The sequence below is a fragment of the Apodemus sylvaticus genome, chromosome 14 (assembly GCF_947179515.1).
Source record: "Apodemus sylvaticus chromosome 14, mApoSyl1.1, whole genome shotgun sequence".
NCBI classification, from domain to species: domain Eukaryota; kingdom Metazoa; phylum Chordata; class Mammalia; order Rodentia; family Muridae; genus Apodemus; species Apodemus sylvaticus.
Window position 1 is genome coordinate 15,961,064 of NC_067485.1, and position 18,849 is coordinate 15,979,912.

Below are 18,849 nucleotides of genomic sequence, written 5' to 3' on the forward strand. Positions count from 1 at the left end.
CCCTATCCCCTAGCACTGCGCAGCCCGGAGTGCAGGTCGTTCTGTCACCCCATGTGCAGGTGGCCCCAGTATGCTGGATAATAATAATAAAAATCCTCTTGCTTTTCGCATCGATTTCCGTCTCTGCGTGGTCCACTCAGGGGGTCTCTCCGGTAAGTTAAGACTCCCTCAAGTCTTATATGGGCTCTCTGCTTAGGACTCGGGCCACACTTGTAGACTGATCCCCACCTCTCAGTCTCCAGAGCACTCATTCTCAAACTCAAGCTACCTGGTAGTCACATGATTGTGGCAATGTGAACCACATGAGTGTCAGCTTCCAGCAAGTTTTTGAGGTGCTAATTCTGTCCAGGAACCCCCTCTGGGAAGTATTATTCTTTATTCCATGAAAAACTATTTTTGTTAAGTCTCTGAGAAATTCATTTTTAACTTCAGAACCATGCACTGCAACGACTGTCCATGAAACCACAGCTCTGGAAATGAGTCCACTGATTTATTTTTTATTTTTCTCAAAGGAGCCAGCTTGTGTAGGAATTTTAAAAATGGAGATCACAGAGGCCTTGGTGGCTGAAGCTGGTTTAAATAGCATCCGTGCCACAGATCTGTGGTGCTCCTCCCCGTGCTCCCTGTAAGGACCATCTGGCATGGTGTGTATTTATAATCCCCGGGCCAGAAGCACATTTGTGTCACAGTGTCCGTCCCTTACTGCTCCTTTTCCGCCGTCAACGTCTCTCAAATAGATGATTCCAGAAGGATCCTTTGGCTCTCCTCAGAGGAAGCCTCTTGAGTAGGTTTGGAGCCAGGCAGCCTGGCCTCAGGACTTTACGGCTGGGTGACCCTGTGCATAGGGCTTCACTTCCCCGTATCTCATGAGGCTGCCCAGCCCTGAAGTGCGCACCCGTGATGGTGCCTCCTCCTCGCTAGGACTGGGAATCCACTGAGCTGGTGTCTGCAAAGCATTTAATTAGCTTAGCACAGAAAGGGGCGCAGCCAGCTTGGCTCAGAGTCATGTTTTCTTCTCTTTAAAAAAAAATGTTTGTGTGTGTGTATGTGTGTGTGTGTGTGTGTGTGTGCATACATGTCCTAGCACACATGTGGAGCTCAGAGGATAACCTGTGGGAGTAGGGTCTCTTCTACTACATGGCTAGGGACTTGAACTTGGGTATTCAGTCTTGGTGACAAGCTTCTCCACCCTCTGAACCATCTCACTGGCCCCAAATTTTCATTTATTTATTTATTTATTTTTTTTGGTCACATCATCTCCTGTCAACAAATCTCATTGTCTCAAATACCCGACCTGTGGCATGTAGTACTTCTAGGCTAAAAGAGAAATCCCCTGCTCCCCTCAGTGTCTACTTTCAAGGACTGTATTTACAGAAGCTGCCCGGGGTGGGGGTGATGTTGGGATGGTCAGGGAGAGGGCACAGTCTTGAGTCTGTCACCATGGTGAGGTATTTTCCCTTGACCACCACCAACACAGTGCCCCCCTGGCATCTCTCCTGTCAGCCTTTGTTGTCACCACAACTCGGGGCTATTTCAGCTCATCCTGTCTCCTGTTCTCTTGCCAGTGATCACTAGTTCCTTCTGATGACCGCTCCCCCTCTTTTCTAACCCTTATCTTCAATTTCCTTTGTTTCTAATTTTTAAAAAGGGTGTGTGTATGTATGTATATGTTTGTATCTATGTATGAATGTGTATATCTATGTGTATGTATGTGTGTATGTATGCATGTGTATATGTATATATGTATATGTGTATGTATGTATAAATGTGTATGTGTGTTTCCTCATGCTTTTGTGTTTGAGTACCAGTACACACATGCCAGGTATGTGTGTGTATGTATGTATGCATGTGTGTATCTATGTATGTGAATGTCTATGTGTGTGTATGTATGCATGTATGTATGTATGTGTGCACATGTATGTATTCATATCTATGTATATGTATGTATATATTTATATGTGTGTTTTCTCATGTTTTTGTGTTTGAGTGCCAGTGCACACATGCCATGGTATGTGTGTGTGCATATGTATGTATGTATGTGTGTATGTATGTGTGTATGTATGTATGTGTGTGTATGTATGTATGTGTGCATATGTATGTATGTGTGTGCATATGTATGTATGTATGTATGTGTGTATGTATGTATGTATGTATGTGCGTATCTATGCACATGGCCAGCACCCCCGCAAGCGTTCCTCACAGCTGCTCTCACTTCCTTTGCTCACCTCCCAAACCAGCTCCACTTCTCTTGGGATCCACTTTAAAAACATTGATTTGTAGTAAACACCAAGTAAGCCCCTCTTACCCTGTTAGACTCAACACAATGCCCCTTTGTCACTTAGAGTCAGTGAATACATAGCAAAAAATATATTCTGGATTATTGTAGTCAAGATTTCTATCAAAATAACAGTTTTGTGTCTGTTAAGAGGAAACTAGATCAATACTAAAATGTGTTCTGGTGAGTGAATCAGCACATACCTGTGAGCCCAGCACTCGGGAGGCTGAGATAGGAAGGGCACAAGGCAAGGAGAGGGGAGAAGAGACACAGCCCAGAATACAGAATCCACAGCCTGGGTGGCAAGGCCTCTTACAGGAAAGAGAAAAGATGAAAGTGTTCCTAGAAATGTCAGATGTGGGGCCCAAGTCACTGGGTCACTTCTTGACTGACAGCCCTGTTACCGGGGTCTTCAGGAGCTCCAGGAGCTCTGGAAACGACAAAAGTGGACTCAGAACAAGCATACAAATGTGAAAGCAATAAGTGACTTTCAAAAACACATAGTTAGCAATGGAGAGATGGTTAATTGGTACAAACTTGACAATCTGAGTTTAATCTCAGCAACCCCTACCAGAAAGAAAGAGCTGATTTTTACAGGTTGTCCTGTGACCTTTGTACTTGTGTTATGGTGTGCATGTACACACACACACACACACACACACACACACACACATTGATGGTGATGATGATAAATAATAATGTAGCATTAAAGATCTCTAAAGACAATGAACAGAGATGGGAGGAAGAGGCAGAAAGATAAAAGAATTAAAAGAGAACAAGAGGAAGGAAAGAAGAGGAGAGGAGCAGAGAGTCACAGTACACACTCGGCATCAGTAACGAAGGCCGGACACTGTCCATACTGCCGGAGTGATAAGGAATGGGTATGAAGTAGACTTGATAACACAGACAAAATGGATGAATTCCTGGAAGGGTCCGACTGTCTATGTTTCCTGAATGAAGAGCAGGTGACCTACATAGGCTCTGTGTATTGAATGAAACTTGTCACAGAAGAAGACTTCCCCATAGAGAAACCGCCAAGGCCAGATGGCTCCAAACACTTAAGGGAGAAGTGGCGCCAGCTCCAACAATCTGTCCCAGCAAACTTTCCAATTCCCTTCATGAGTCCAGTGCTATCCTGAAACTATAAACCCCACAGAGACCATCAAAGAGCCCAACAGAACACCCCACAAAGACCTCTTACGAGGAACCTTCAAATGGGATCTAGAAATGCCTTAGGAAGATAACATATCACACTCTGAAGGTATTTTGCAAGGATTATACAATGGGTTTAATACTTACAATGACTAAAAAAGAAAAATCATATGAACAGCTTCGCAGAGACAGAAAAGGTGCCCAATAACTACTGGAAAACATTGGGAAGAGAAAACCATTTCAGCACAGTTACAGGGCATCCATAAACCCACAGCTTGTGCCAGGGCACAGCGGGGACATTTTCCTTTAAGAACTGTAGGTAGAGTAACATTGCTCTCACGGCTGCTATTTAACACCGTCTGACAGATCCCAGGTAGAGCAATGGGACAAGAAAGGAAAAAGTCATGCCAACAGGACGAAACAAAATAAAACCATCTTCATCTGTATATAAAGCCCTGAAGCAGCTACACAGATGGGTGCATTTTGCTATTTTAAAAACATTCATTCATTCATTCATTCATTCATTCATTCATTCATGACCTTGTACACTTTAGGCAAGAACTCTACCATTGAGCTCTAATGTGAGGCCCATGTCTCCAGGCTGACTGCTGGTGCCCAGAGCTGGCCTCCTTGCAATGGGAGCATTCACCCCACCCAAGGCCACCACCACCGATGAGCTTGAGCAGCTGCCTTGCGATGTACTCACTGTAGAGGGGTGGGAGGCACCACGTATCGCTGTTACCATCCCATGGCACTTTGTGGGGCTCTGCTAGTCCCTGTCTTGCTTTTTTCTTTTCAACCAAGCAATTTTGGCTCTCTCCAGGACTGAGTGAGTGAGTGTATGTGTGTGTATAATGTATGTGATGTATGTGTGTGTGTGTGATGTGTGTATGTATGATGTATGTGTGATGTGTGTATGATATGTGTATGTGATATATGTGTGCAATGTGTGTATGTATGATGCATTTGTGATATGTGTATGTATGATGTTCATGATATGTGTATGATGTGTGTATGTATGATACATATGTGTAAAGTATATGTATGATATATGATTTGTGTGTATGTGTGTGTGTACATGTGTTGAATCAACATCATAAAATGCCGCTTTGCCTCTGTTCCTAGGACATCTGGAGACACCTGACTTTCCATAGCATGTGAAATAATTAAGGGTGGTTGTTTATGGGCTAGAGCTGTGGCTCAGTTGGTAACGCATGTGCCAAGAATGTTTAAGATTATAATTATATCCCAAGCAGAAAGATTAGAAGTCCAAGTTCTTCCTTAGTCACATGGATTTGAGCCAGCCTGGGGTACATGAATGGTTCTCTCAAAAATGAAGAACAGATGTTTACATCTGGCCTGGCATATTGCCAGAGGCCATTTTATTCCTACCCACATTCTTTTCCAACCCATCATGGATCCATGGGTTAGTCAGTGATGGGAAGAGGCCCTGGGCTACCCAGTGGTCTGTAGCCTGCTGATCCTGGGAAGGATGAGAACTTAGAGTTATGAGTGAGTCTACTCCACTTCCCACCTACATAGTACACGTTCATTCAACCACATACTTGGTAGACTAGAGATGCTTGGAGCAGTTTCATCGTACAGGGTTTGTTTCTTGCGGGGCTGGTCCCACCCACTACTTGGGTCAGCGGGAAGAGAAAGGGCTTTTATCTGTTGAGGTTGGGTCTTCTGTGAGTTTGGAGATGTTTCTCAGACCCCCAACCTGTACCCATGCGATCATGAGATGTCACAACCTTCCTGACAACATTATGACAACCAAAGTTGTCCTCAGAGTTTATTCTAGTGTCCAGAGCCTCAGAAAGTTGCTTGATGCTTATCCCCATGCCTTAGTAATGAGTTAATTTTATCATAAGAGAAATACATATGGGAGCTGGAGGCATAGTTCAGAGGTTAAGAATGTTTTGATTTGTCAGCAAGACAGGAGCGTGCTTCCCAGCACCCACACCTTGAAGCTCACAAATGCTTGTAATTTTAACTTCACAGGATCTGCTGGCCATTTCTGGTCTTAGAAGGCACCTCCACACATTCCTGTGTGTACAGTCACAAGACACAGAAAAGCAGACTCACACTCTCTGTCCTCTTGGTAACTGGCTTAGCTCACCTTCTGCAGAGTCCTTGTGTTATAGGCATGGTGTCCCCAGATGTCACACCTCCCTTCCTTTGTAAAGCAGGTGTGCTTTCACTGCCTGTGTCTGCCATGCTGGGCCTCTTCTGCTGTTGGAGACTTGGGTTCTTTCCAACTGTTGGCTGGTGTGGGTGAAGCCGCTGGGTGGATGGGTGTGCAGACACCTGGCCATACTCTGCCTTTGGTGCTTTGGGATCCTGTGTGAATTCCATGTCTGGTCTTTTCAGGAGTAACACGCTTTTCACACGTTTCACATTCCCTCAAGCCATAGGCAAGGCTTTGAGTTCTCCACATTAGCATCTCCCTGTGCTGGTTCTGAGGCTAGCCACCTGACAGGAGTGGGGTATGATCTCACTGTGGCATCTGCAGGGAATCTCCTTTGCATTCATAGTGTATGACTTCGTTGTCGCAAAGTCCCTTTGCACATGAGTTGACACTTGATGTTCAGGTGGTGAGGCTTTGCCCGTCACTGAAAGGCAGATGTCATAGGCTGAACTGTGTTCCAGCACACACAGCTGGTGATATAAACTAGAGGCACTACCAGCCCCCCCACTGCCCAGCTGATGGTCTCTGGTTCTCACTCAGAAAATGGGGGTCTGGTCATTTCTGTGTTGAGAGATTGGTGCATGCCACTTCACAGGACGGGGCCAGGTAGCATGCCAGTCCTGGATGCTGCCATTGTTTTTGCCACATTCTCCCTCTGCCATGATGTCACTGGGTCACCAGGATGAGTGCATCGCCTCTGCATTGTGCCCTCTCTCATGCATTTCCTGGGCTCACCTCTTTACCATGGGAGCCGGCACTTCTGTTTTGCCTCTTCCTCCCTTGCCAGGGCCTTCCAAAGCCATTTGACAAGCCACAGGTATGGTTCCGAGGCGTAGCATTTGCACAGAGTGCAAGGCCCTGGATCTGACCCCTCAGAGTCACAGAATCAAACCGCACCATTCTGGTTCTCCAAACTAGATCCTCACAGTGCTCTCCTGCTTCAAAACAGACAATGGCTCCTCCTGATACGCCTGAGACCCTGGCCCACTGCCTGGTCCTCTTGGACTTGCTCTCTTTTCCCTATTTTCCTTTGGGCTTAAACATTTATTCTCTAGCACCAATTGCAAGGGGCAGGCTGAGAGAGGTTGTCTCAAACACTCACCGAAGGATTTCTACCTCAGTAAGGCCATTCCCTCAAAAGCCATGTGATCCTTCCCAGCCCACAATATGCCCATAGTTTAGAGGAGCCACCCCCACTCTGCTGCCCACAGCCTGTGGTAGACACCCTATCCTTGATCATGGTGAATCCAATGTGCCATGTGCCTGCCACTTCCTTACCATCTTGGGTGGCCTTCCTCTCTGCTGCCCCCACTCACATACACACGCATGTTCCTCTCCAACGGCTCTGTTTCTTGTGTGTGATTCCTTATTGTGCGAGAAACACCCATGGCTGTCTAAGAACAGAGCCAGTTGTCTTTGTCTTTACCATGTCTGATGGCCTGGGATGATAGCTAGGGGCACACACCGTGGGCAGTGGCCTCTGGTGTATGCATCTGGTGTCCTCATTGTCCCCAGGGGTTTTTCTCATGTCCTGAAGGTTCTCGGAACCATTCCTGTGGTTTAGGAATTCTGTCTGTTCGCATCAGCCTTGTAGTACCATTACTAATGTCAATTCTTTCTAGTTCCTTTACAATTTTGAATTATTTATTTATTTAGTGTATGTGTGTGTGTGTGTGTACATGCATGTGCTATGCATACATGTGAAGGCCAGAGGTAAACATTGGATGAGTGCTTCCTCTATCTCTCTGTACATTATTATTTTGAAACACGTGCCTTACAATGCTGTCCCAGTTAGCCTGGAACTTACTCTGTAGACCAGGCTGGTGGAGAACTCACAAAGATCCACCTGCCTGCGCCTCCTGAGTCCTGGGACTCAAGGCATTCTCTGCTGCCATACCTAGCCTTCCACCTTATTTTATGACACAAGGTCTCTCACAGAGCCTGTAGCTCACTGATTAGCCTAGATCGGGATGGCAGGTGAGTCTCTGTCTCCTCAGCTCTGGGATTACAGGCACACGTTCCCAGACCCAGCTGTATGGTTTTTGGCCATCCATCTCAGGTCCTTGGGCTTCTGCTGAAAGCATCTTATCAGCTGAGCTACTCTCACACCCACAGTGGTGGATGCGGGACTTTTAATTATCTGTGACCAGATCACCAATCCGACGCAAAGTCCCCACTGAATCTGAAGAAGACCTTTTCCTCTACTGGACTTTACACGTATCTGGCTGTATTTCTGCATGTTTTATCCCATCTGCACATGCCTCTGTCTTTCATGCAAAGTGATTTTCAATTCTGCGTTTAACCTCATGTAGCTGTGTGTATTATCTGGAAGAGTACACTATCGTTCCCCCCCCCCATTTTTATTTCTTGTTACCTTTTTCAAAATGTCTTCATGTCATTTTAAAAATTCTAAGGTACTCTGGATGGCTGGGTGTAGGTCACTACCAGTGTGAGAGCTGACTCTGTGGTCTTGGTCAGTGGACTGGACTGCCTTGTGCTTTTTCAGAAAAGTGGAATGGGTTGGGATGGATAGATATACACCTGTAGATAGGTGAAATCTGCATCTGGTACCATCAGAGATGCTGCCTGCTGGGTCTTGCTGAGGTGTGTGTGTGTGTGTAAAAGAGAGAGAGAGATAGAAAGAGAAAGCCTCTCTTTCACTTCTTTCTACTTTCCTTCCCATTTCCCAAGCTAAGTGGCAGGAGTGACTTAGAACTTTTGGTCCTCCTGCCTCTCTCTCTCCTCCTGCATTAGAGGCCCCACACTCAGTTCTATGTGGTGCCACAGATTGAAGCCAGCGGCTTTGTGCATCCTAAGCAAGTACTCTACCAACCGAGCTACTCTTGAGAAGGGTTCTTGAAGGCAAGGCGTGGGTGTTCAGCATTGCACCGAAAGCTGGAGAGAGGGGGAACTTGCTGACTGCGCTCTAGCACACCGTTGCCCTGCTCAGTTGCACACTATGGTGCCCGGACAAGAGTCCAAGTGGCTCCTAGGTGCTGGCCCAGCCTGCCCCTCCCGTTTGCTATGGACCTGGGGAGGGATGAACTGTTTGTTTCCTCACTCCAGGAGAGGCTGGTCATGGGGTAATCTTCTTAGGTGAGCAAGGCGGTCAGGGGTTTCTCCCAGGGTCTGCCCCTTTCCCATCCTTCCGAGAACCTTCAGGACATGAGAAAAACGAAGTTCTGGAGGATGGGTATAGATTCACAGACGCCATCCGTGTCACATGGTTCGAGAGAGAGTGAAGACCTTTCCTTGTATTTCAGTCCACTTCGCGTCTTGAGCATTTGAGGCCTGGTGCTCAGGAAGGTGCTGCATAAACTTGGGCATCCTTGACTCCCTGCTCCTAGCTTTCCCTCACCTTGAAGTACTGGGCAGAGCTCAGACAGGAAGCAGTGTCAGGTGTGGCTTCTCATCCTGGGGAAACCACACTGCCCCTCACTCTGCCTCATTCCAAGCTGCCCTCAGAGGCCACCCTCCCCAGCTTCCTGGAAAGCTTACTTGACATTTTCTAGAATATGTCCCCTCTTGTCCCTCTCCTCCTCAACTCAGCTAGTGACACTTCCTTTATATGTCCCCACAGAGATGCACAAATACTAACATAGGAGTCAGAGATGAGGAGGGAGCCTCACAAGAGCAAGAACCACACCCCTCACCTAAGAAACACCCTGGTGTGATAGGCCAGCCCTGAAGTGGGATTGCAAAAGGGAACTAGAACTTTCTACAAGTTAGTGTTGCCTAAATAAATGTCACCAGCTTCGGATGGGTTGGAAGACTGGTCAACGCTATGAATAATGTGTAAATAATGAATCAATCAGCACCTTCTTTCTTGTCTTGGAAATGCTTGCTGCTTCCACAAGGCCTGGGCTAGGTCCACAGCTGGGATTTGTGGACTCAAGGTGCTTTTTGTCCCACAGCTTGGTTGTGACATAGTCCCGGCATCTCCTTGATTTCTACCCTCTCTTGTCCTCTCCCCCATTTAACCATCTCTGAAGTTTCTGGATGCACAGCTTTCTGCTGACTCATTGCACCCCACTTCGTATTAATAAAGTTTTTCTTTTTCTTTTTTCAGTTGATGAATATGGTGGCTAACCTTGGTTGCCAACTTGATACCTTTGGGAAAAGGGAACCTTGATTAAGGAATTGCCTCCTCCACATTGCCCCGTGGGTATCTCCGTGGGGGCATTTGCTTGACCGCTAATTGATATAGGAGAGCCCAGCACACTATGGACAGTACCATCCCTAGGAAAGTGGCCTTGGGCTGTATCAAATTCATAGCTGAATGTGAGTCTGGGTGCGAGCCAGCTAGCAATCTCCCTCTACAGTTTCTGTTGCAAATTCCTACCTTGAGTTCCTTCCTTGGCTTCTACAAATGATGGATTATTAACCTGTTAGCTAAAGTAAACCCTTTCCTGCCCAAGTTTCTTTGGTCAGGATATTTACTGAAGCAACAGAAACGTAACGAACATTGGTGGGGGTGGGTGGGAGGTGGGGCAAAACCAGTAAAACCCATGAGCCACAGATTTCTAGGATTTGATGCTTTGATCTGACATCACTGGCAATATCTTTGGGCTTATAATGGTGGTAAGGAGTTGTTTATGAGTGATAAAATCCTGGCAAAGGAGGTCATCTTTAAATGAGCCAAGAAGACCACCAAAAATGTCACATGTGTGATGTGGGAACGTAGGGTCTCCCTGCATTCTGCTTCTTGGCCCCACAGAGGCTGTGACTGCTCTTGAGGCTGCCCTGGAGAACATCAGGAGGGCCGCAGCTCTGCTGCTTTGGTGCCATCATCAGCACAGCCTTGTGTGGAAGGCTTCAGGGCCACAGAATCTCCCCCATGAGCTCTTCTCTCTGGGAAGGGCCGGTTCTAGAAGATACAAGTTTCGGTGTGGAGACTGCTTCCCTCTGACACCAGGGAACTGTGTCATCTTCCTGTAGGTGAGCTGGGGTTTATTAGTGACGCCACCTGCCCATTGTGTGTTTGATTTTGCTGTGTTCTCCTGGATTGGGGAAGAGAAAACGTAGGTGTGATTTCTATTTTGTTTTGTTTTTCAAGATTGAATTTACTTTTAATTAATGTGTGAGTGTGTGTGTGTGTGTGTCTGTCTGTGTGTGTGTGTGTGTGTGTGTCTGTGTCTGTGTAGAGGCATGTATGTGCACTCAAGCAGGTGTGCCCATGGAGGCCAGAAGTTACAGGCAGTTGTGAGCTACCTTGACATGCATACTGGAAACCAAACTCTGATCCCCTACAAGATGACTGGGCTTAATTATCTGCTGAGTCATCTCTCCAGCCAGTGGAAACTGAGTTCCAGTTCTGGTTCTACCCTTGACTTGCTGAGGGTTTGTACAGCTCAGGAAATGATGTCTGGAGTCAGTGGTGTGCCTACTTGTGTCCCTGTGCCTCGAAAGGTGTGTGTTTATAGTGGAGCCAGGAGAGAGCCAGAGGCCTCAAGATCACTCCCAAACCTCTCAACAGCATCTCCAGTGTGCTACTGAACACTTGGTGTCATCCAGTGATGGTTCTGTCTTCGAAGGATATAGACACGTTAGAGGTAGAACCTGGTGGGGGGAAGCAGGTCACTCTGGGCTGCCTTGAGGTTTTGTAACCAGACTCTGTTTCTTGACTGTGAATACATGACCCACTAGCCTCAGTCCCTGGTCACCGTGCCTTCCTTCCAGTGATGGACTGTGCCCCATTTAAACTATGAGCCAGAATAAGTTCTCCCTTAAGTTGTGTCTTCTCAAGTATTTGGTTGTAACAGTGAGTCGAATAACTAATGGGGGAAATAAACTATCAATACAGTCACTTTCAGTAATTTATGCCTACACGTGGATCTATGACTATTTTCCTATGATTTTTTTGAGACTATGTCTTTTGGGATCATATTCTGTAATCCATCAGATTATAATTGTTATAAATATATGTGGTGTTTGAAGCTAGAATTAGATACCAGAACTTTATAATTTATAATTCACTCCCCCTCCTCCTTCCATATACGTAATGGTTGGTTTTAGTGGCCAACTTGATGCAATCTAGAATCACCTGGGAAAACAGTCTCAGTGGGGAGTGTCTAAGTCAGGTTGGTCTGTGGAGGGTGTCTTGATTGTGTTAGTTGATGTGGAAAGACCCTGTCCACTGTGGGCAGCACCATTCCCTGGGCTTGGATCCCCCATTGTAGATGACTGGGAAATATGAGCTGAGTTGTCATACAGGTACCCATTTCTCTCTGTCTTGACTGTGGATGTGATGTGACACCCTGCCTTAAGTTTCTGCCATTTTTTATTTCTCTGTTGTGATGTGCTGTATGCTGGAACTGTGAGGTAAAATAACCATTTTAACCCAGCAACGGAGATAAAACAAGGACTGCATGCATTCTGTGCTGCATACCTGGCTCCGCCCCTAACTCTGACCTCTATTGTGTTTCTGTGGAAGCAATAAGGAAGCTGCACTGGCAGAATTGCAATGAGAAGGGCAAGATGGTGGAAGACAGTGGGAGAGTCTAAGTTACCCTGGTTAGCAGAGGTCTCTGATGTGATCTAGCTGCCACATGACATAGGAAAAAATGAACACAAAGGAAAAGACTGTTTAGTCAGGTTCTTGCAGAAGGAATTTCATTGTCTGATAAGTACAATGCAGGCTAGGGGACATTGTCAGCACCCTGGACAGAGCTTCCCCAGGCCATCTCAGCTTCCTTCCAGGAAGCTTTCCACCCACACTGCCACTGAATTTCTGGCTTCATGCATATTCTGTCCCACCAACCAGGGTCCATATGGATCTCAGGAATCCCACCCTCTGCCCCTGAGCCTCAACAGCCTCACCTTGCCTCTGGAATCCTCCTATCCCCTAACCCTTGTCCTGTCTCCACCTACAAGCCCTGGTGCTGCCCAGCTTTTCCCTATTTTATGATCCTATCTGGTTTCAGTTCAGAATGAGCTGGAAACAAAAATCCATCTTCATTAGGGTATTGGCTTCCCACCTCTCAGGAGACTCCAGATTCCTGTTGCACAGTTGACAAGTGTCTCCTCTCTTCTGCTCTTCCAGGACAGCCTGCTCTTTCTTCTTTAGATGAGGCATTCACAGACCTCTCCCTTCGTGGCCTCTTCTTCTCTGATTGGTTTTTATGTAGATGCATCCATTGCTTTCCAAGCTTTAGGTCACCAGTGTGACCACTTTTGTCATTCACAACTATGATACTCACCTGGGAGCCCTGCTTGCTGGGACTTGCTGACGGCACATGTGTAACTGAAGGGATCAAGCTGAGACGCCTCCCACGTTTCACAGAACATGTCTCATTTCTTGCTTGAAATCCCTCTGTGCCCAGTCTTAGCTTTGTCATTGGGCTTTTGGTGCATTTGGTTTTTTTCCCCAGCTCATTTTGAGATGGTCGTCCCTTGACTTGCCTAAATTTTTATTTTGATGCTATAGTTTGCACTGGTATTTCTTTTGTTTTATGACATCTTACTCTCATATCAACCTCCCACTCAAAGGTCATTAAAAAACAATTCTTCCTGAGCTTCTTTAATATTGTCATTTCATTTCTTTCTTTCTTTTTTTAAAATCATAACAACTTCTCTTTGTGATTAACCAAGAATTGATGACTTGCATTTGAAGCATGAGCTAGAGACTCTTTTCTACTGAATAGCTATCCAGTTTCCACTACTGTCTCAGAGATGCCTCAGCTGAACTGTGTGTGTGTGTGTGTGTGTGTGTGTGTGTGTCTGAGAGAGAGAGAGAGAGAGAAAGAGAGAGAGAGAGAGAGAGGGAGCGCACAGGCACGCACACCTGTGAACTTAGACTTAGCTTATTGTTGAATATATTTCATTTTCTGTTGTCCTTTATCCTATTTAACTACAAACTGAAGAGGACAGAAATCACCCAACTGTTCGCCTGTTATATTTTTATTGTTTCACTGGGAGCATTTGTATAAAGTCCAGTTCTAAAGTTCTACACTGGCAAGAATAAGATTCAGCTGTGAGAGGTGTCTGCTCTGTTGATGAGGATTCTGGCCTGGATAGAGGAGATGGTGTCATCATAAACTTGAAGGTTAGCGTTTTGGCCCAGCTGCCTCTGGTTGCTTTCAGAGGACTGCTGAGCTTGCCAAATGTCCCATTTTCGTATTAGTGGAGCACTGAGGTCAGGATTTAGCTTCTCGAAATTGGGTTGTACAGAGTGGAATGCTAAGAAGCAATCTCTATTATTAAAGGGAAAAAAAAAAACCACCGCAAAATTGGTACCTGGGTTCCAAAAGAGAATTAAATGGAATTACACAGAACTAAAATATTACTAAGTGAACAAATTGAGACTGTACTGTTCACACACACACACACACACACACACACACACACACACACACAGAGCAAGGAAGGAAATTGAGAAGAACTACATTTAAAATTAGACCTTGGAGTTAAAGTAACTAATTTCAGACATCTAAATATTGCTGTTTTAATGGCGTGTCATTTCTCTTTCAAACAGAAATAGACACCATCTCAAGTTGAAGTGAGGATTTATGTGTGATCACGTGAGAATTAGAAACAGACTCTGTGGCCATTCTAAGGCAGCATGCATATATATATATATATATATATATATATATATATATATATATATATATATATATATATGTATATATATATGTATATATATACATATATATACTTTTTCTTTTTCTTTTTCTTTTCTTTTTCTTTTCCTTTTTCTTTTCCTGAAAAGCATGTTAATTGGAAGATCTCAGGGGTTCTGAAAATTCACAGGGGTAGCCTTAGGGATCACCTTGACTGATTGAGTTCAAAAAGAAGTTCTAGCTTGTCTTATATTTGAAGATTTTTTAAAGATAAAGTGTCAGGTGTATGACTGTGTTAAGAGAACCTGATGGGCCTCTCTGAGAAGATGTTCTGTCTGTAATCTGTCATGCTGTGAAGTCCCCTCTGAATACTTATACCCCTCCCTCTTGATTTTCCCTGGAGTAGAAACCAGCTTCAAATGGCTTGTGGCTGGCTAGGTTAGACCTCTGATAGTGAGAGTTCTTTTGGAGAACTGTTTGGAACACTCTTACTTTCCTATGAGGTTCCCATGTTGGTGGGCAGGGGGGAAAATCTAGGGACTACTGAGGATGTTGTAAGGATGGCAGAGGAGAGGCATCCTGTGCATAGCATCCTGTTTAGCTTAGTTGAGATAATCAGAGATCTAGCGGGGTTGTCAAGCTAAATCCATCTCTTGACTTAACACATATAGTGCAGAGGTGATCTGATACTCTCTCTGGCCTCTATGTGTATCCACACACATGTGCTACACACACATACACTCATGTACATATATGTTCACACAAATTTAAACTAAATAAAAAACAATCAGGCATGGTGGCACATATTTGTGGTTTCAGGGTTGGAGAGGTAGAGACAGGAGGGTGTCTGGGCTTCATTAACCAGTCTACAGCATTAGTAAGTTTCAGGTTAGCAGGAGACCCTGTCTCAAAAATATTAGGTAGATGGTGTCTTTAGTAACAACCACCCCCATGCATACATATAAAATAATATAAAATTAATCAGGAAAGAGACCGGAGAAATGGCTTTGTGGGTAAGAACACATACAGCTCTTGCAAAGGACTCAGTTTAGTTCCCAGAACTCACGTTGGGCAGCTCCCAACCACCCAAAGCTATGGATCTGAGTGCCCTCTTTTGGCCTCTGAGGGCACCTGCACTCACGTGGGTGCACACCCCCACCACACTTAAACACCTGACTAAAAATAAAACACACCTGAAAATACTGAACAGGTAAAACACATACTGAGATTTACATACTTCCATAAAAAGACAGCAGAGGGCTGGGGAAATGACTCAGCAGATAGCATGTTTGCTGTGCAAACATGAGGACCTGAGTTCAAATCCTCAGTACTCCTTAAACAAAACCTTGGCTTGGTTACACATGCCTATACGCCTTTGCTGTGTGTGTGTGTGTGTGTGTGTGTGTGTGTGTGTGTGTGTTTGTGTGTGTGAGTGTGTGTGTGGGGAGGGGTATTGTGGAGATAGGAGGATTGCTAGGTCTTACTGGCTGCCAGATTCAGTTCCAGATTCAGCGAGGGACTCTGAATCAAAGGAATAAGGTGGAGACCAAGGAAGATGCATGCACACACACACACACACATGCATTAACTCATTACAAAAGACAACATCTCCCCCTCTGCCTCCCCCTGCCCTGGGTTCTGAAAGCAAAGGAGTTTGCTTTGAGCAGGTTTAGATGGTGCGTATTTCATTGTTTGGCAGAGGCACAGTTTGATGGCTATTATACAATAAATAGGAGCAGCACTGCTATCCTAAACATCTGCTCCAGGTTTGCTTTTCCAGGTCAGAATGACTCATACTGTGCAAGCTTCCTGGCGCCTGAACTGTCAAAAACCCATTTTTCTTCCCTGTCTCCACAATGCATCGAAGGGCAAACATGAAGCCCGCCAGCATGCTCCCTGCCCTAATTTGACAAGGACGTCTCCTGAAGCAGTCACACTGAGGCCATGATTATTTTTCAGCTAGATGGTAGACCTTCATTGTGAGGAGTATTCTGTTTGGGAAACTGGTTGGCTCTTGTCTCTACGGAGCCATCTTCCTCTTGTTCGTTCAGCCCGTCTCTTGTGCCTGTTTATTTTCTATGTTCTCGTGGTATTTTCTTCCTCTCTATGTGGGAGTTGAGAAGTCTTCCCAGCTCCTTTAGGCGTTCCTTACTTGACGACGCCTTCAAGTAAGGAACGCCCCTCTCCCAGTCATTTCTCACTTACCTTGAGTCACAGTGTTGAGCTGCAGACACTTTCAAGGCCACGGGAGTTGCCACCGTAGCCTGACACACCTGGTTTGGACCTCTGCAGCCTCCTTGTCTGGACTTTTCTTAATTCCCAGTTCTCCAGACCTCACTGGATGAAATCTGTGCGTGGGATTCCCTGCCCTGCTGGAGTTTATGAGCATCCCGCATCCGAGGGCACTCTCACCCCTTGAGCAGGATGGCACCTGGCATGTCAAACTTCTCAACCAATCCTCTTCTGCCCACCTGCCCTGCACATGGGCTCACCCTTGCTCCATGGAGTTACTTTACTCTTCACGCCTCTGGGCTTTTGTAATTGAGCAGTTCCTCAACTCTTAAGCTCACTGCAAATTAAAATTATTAAGGGAAATATACTGTACCTAGAGAATAAGCTAGAACATGCTAGCTTAGCAGCAGAGGACTTTAGTGTCGGCAGCTTCTGCTGGTGACCATGGTGCACACCGTGAGATGAGGGCTGCTGCTGCTATTGTATTCATTTATTTGTTTTTATTTTTTTTGAGACAGAGTCTCATGTATCCGAGGGTGGTCTCGAACTTGACATTTAGGTGAGGATGCCCTTGAACCTCTGATCCTCCTTTCCCTTCCTCCAGAATGTTAGGATTATTGCTGTGCACTACCAAACCTGGTTTTGTGGGGTGCTAGGGATAGAATCTGGGGCTTCAGAGGTGTTGGGCTAGCACTCTGCCAACTGGGCTGTAGCCCCAGCAGGCTGTATTTAAAATGGAAGAAGCTAGGAGTTCAACAGTGAGAATCGTGTTTCCCCGGTGACATTTGAACCCACTGCAGAAGGAGTGGTGTGGTGAGGTGTGGTGGCTGGATAGGTTTGGTCCTGGTAATTTGACCATGATAAGATGTTGCTAAAGTGATTGGCAGAGTAAAAGAACGCTGGGGAGAGTTCATATCAGGTGCTGAATTTTTAAAAAATGAAATCCTAGTTAAAGGAATTAAGAGAAAACAAAATGTGGCATTGATCACTGTGTGACCCCACTAAGGAAGAGATAGAATGTGGCAAACGTGTTCAGATGACCTGCCTATGCTTGGCTTCATTCTGCTAGTTGGAGGGATGCACTTGGAGGGCCAATTTCCTATGCTAAAATAAGCAGGCAGTTATTGCCCCTGGACCTTTGAGTGCGGACTCTCTGAGTTACATAACTCTGACTGGCGTGTAATAAAAATGAATCTCTCCCTGCCCTCAGGGAAGCCATCAGCCGTGTCTGCGAAGCTGTGCCAGGTGCCAAAGGAGCCTTCAAGAAGAGAAAGGTACAGTCACTCTCACTGTGTGTCTGTGACCTCCTTCGTGTCCCTCAGGGCCATACTCTGCCTCTACCCCCATAACTGTCCACTGTGTTCTTATGTGACCTGGGTCTTGTCATTCCTTAAGGTAAAGCACCCAACTAAGGCTAAGACACTATCTCTCTGTGTGTCTCTCTCAAGTAGATGTTGTAGATACTCACTGTGGCTAAAACCTTGGAGACAAGGATAACAATTAACACCTGGCTAAGTATCCCTTAAAGCCTATTACATACTTGAATTCATGTACCCCTAACAGCTCATGTGCCAGTCACCTCAGTGGTATGTGCTAGGAAATGCTTAACAGCTGGATCCTGGAGTTGAGAGAGGGAGGCAGGACGCTGAATTCGTAAGGATGCCAATTGCTATGGTGTTAATACTGTCCCGTGGCTGACTCAAGCTTTCAACACGAGGTCCCTGGAAAGACACACAGCAGCTTATCACTGTGTTGTGCTTTCTCCAGGTGCAGTAGATGGGGCCTGAAGAGCACAGGTTTACAAAGCACGAGACCAGGTAGCAAGTATCCGCCATCTTTAGATGCCATTTATGTAGTTGCGACTTTGTATAAACTAACTTTCAATAATAGCTGGGCTTAGTGGTCAGCCCATAACGTTTCTAAAGACATGATACTTGGCTTTCCTGAACTGGTTCAGCTCTGCCAATGGAAAACCTCATGATGTAGATGACAGAACCTGAGGCTCTGGGCTGAGAAGCCACGGTTTGACTAGGAGCTGGGGCCATGGCCAAGCCAGACCACCTGATCCAGAGGCGGGATGTTGAACTATACTTCTAGAACATTCTGTCCTGTATATGGCTAGATTAGGAGGGGGGAAACATCTGGGGGCTCGGGAGATAGCTCAGCTGGTAAAGTGCTTGTTGCATGACATGAGTTTGGATCCCTGGTATCCTGTAAAATGTCTGACATGGAAGCACATGACTGTAATTCCTGTGTTGGGGAAACAGAGACAGGCTGGTCCCGGTGGCTCACTGGCCTGCCAGGGTTTCAGAATTGAATACTTCAGGTTCCAGGACTCTGTCTCCAAGTACAAGGTAGAGAGTTTTAGAGGAAGATACCTGATGACCTTTAGTCTCTACATGCATGCACACATATGCACTTGTATACAAACACACACA

At 45.7% G+C, this 18,849-nt stretch overlaps 1 protein-coding gene across 2 annotated transcripts in view; it reads left to right on the top strand.

The window, feature by feature from the left end:
• Shc3 (SHC adaptor protein 3) overlaps positions 1 to 18,849 on the top strand; it is a 126,037-nt gene that overhangs the window by 54,898 nt on the left and 52,290 nt on the right. For both annotated transcript variants that reach the window (XM_052156969.1, XM_052156968.1), the window contains exon 3: positions 17,622 to 17,685. In XM_052156969.1, coding sequence (XP_052012929.1) covers positions 17,622 to 17,685 — 64 coding nt within the window. The remainder of the gene's footprint in view (positions 1 to 17,621; positions 17,686 to 18,849) is intronic.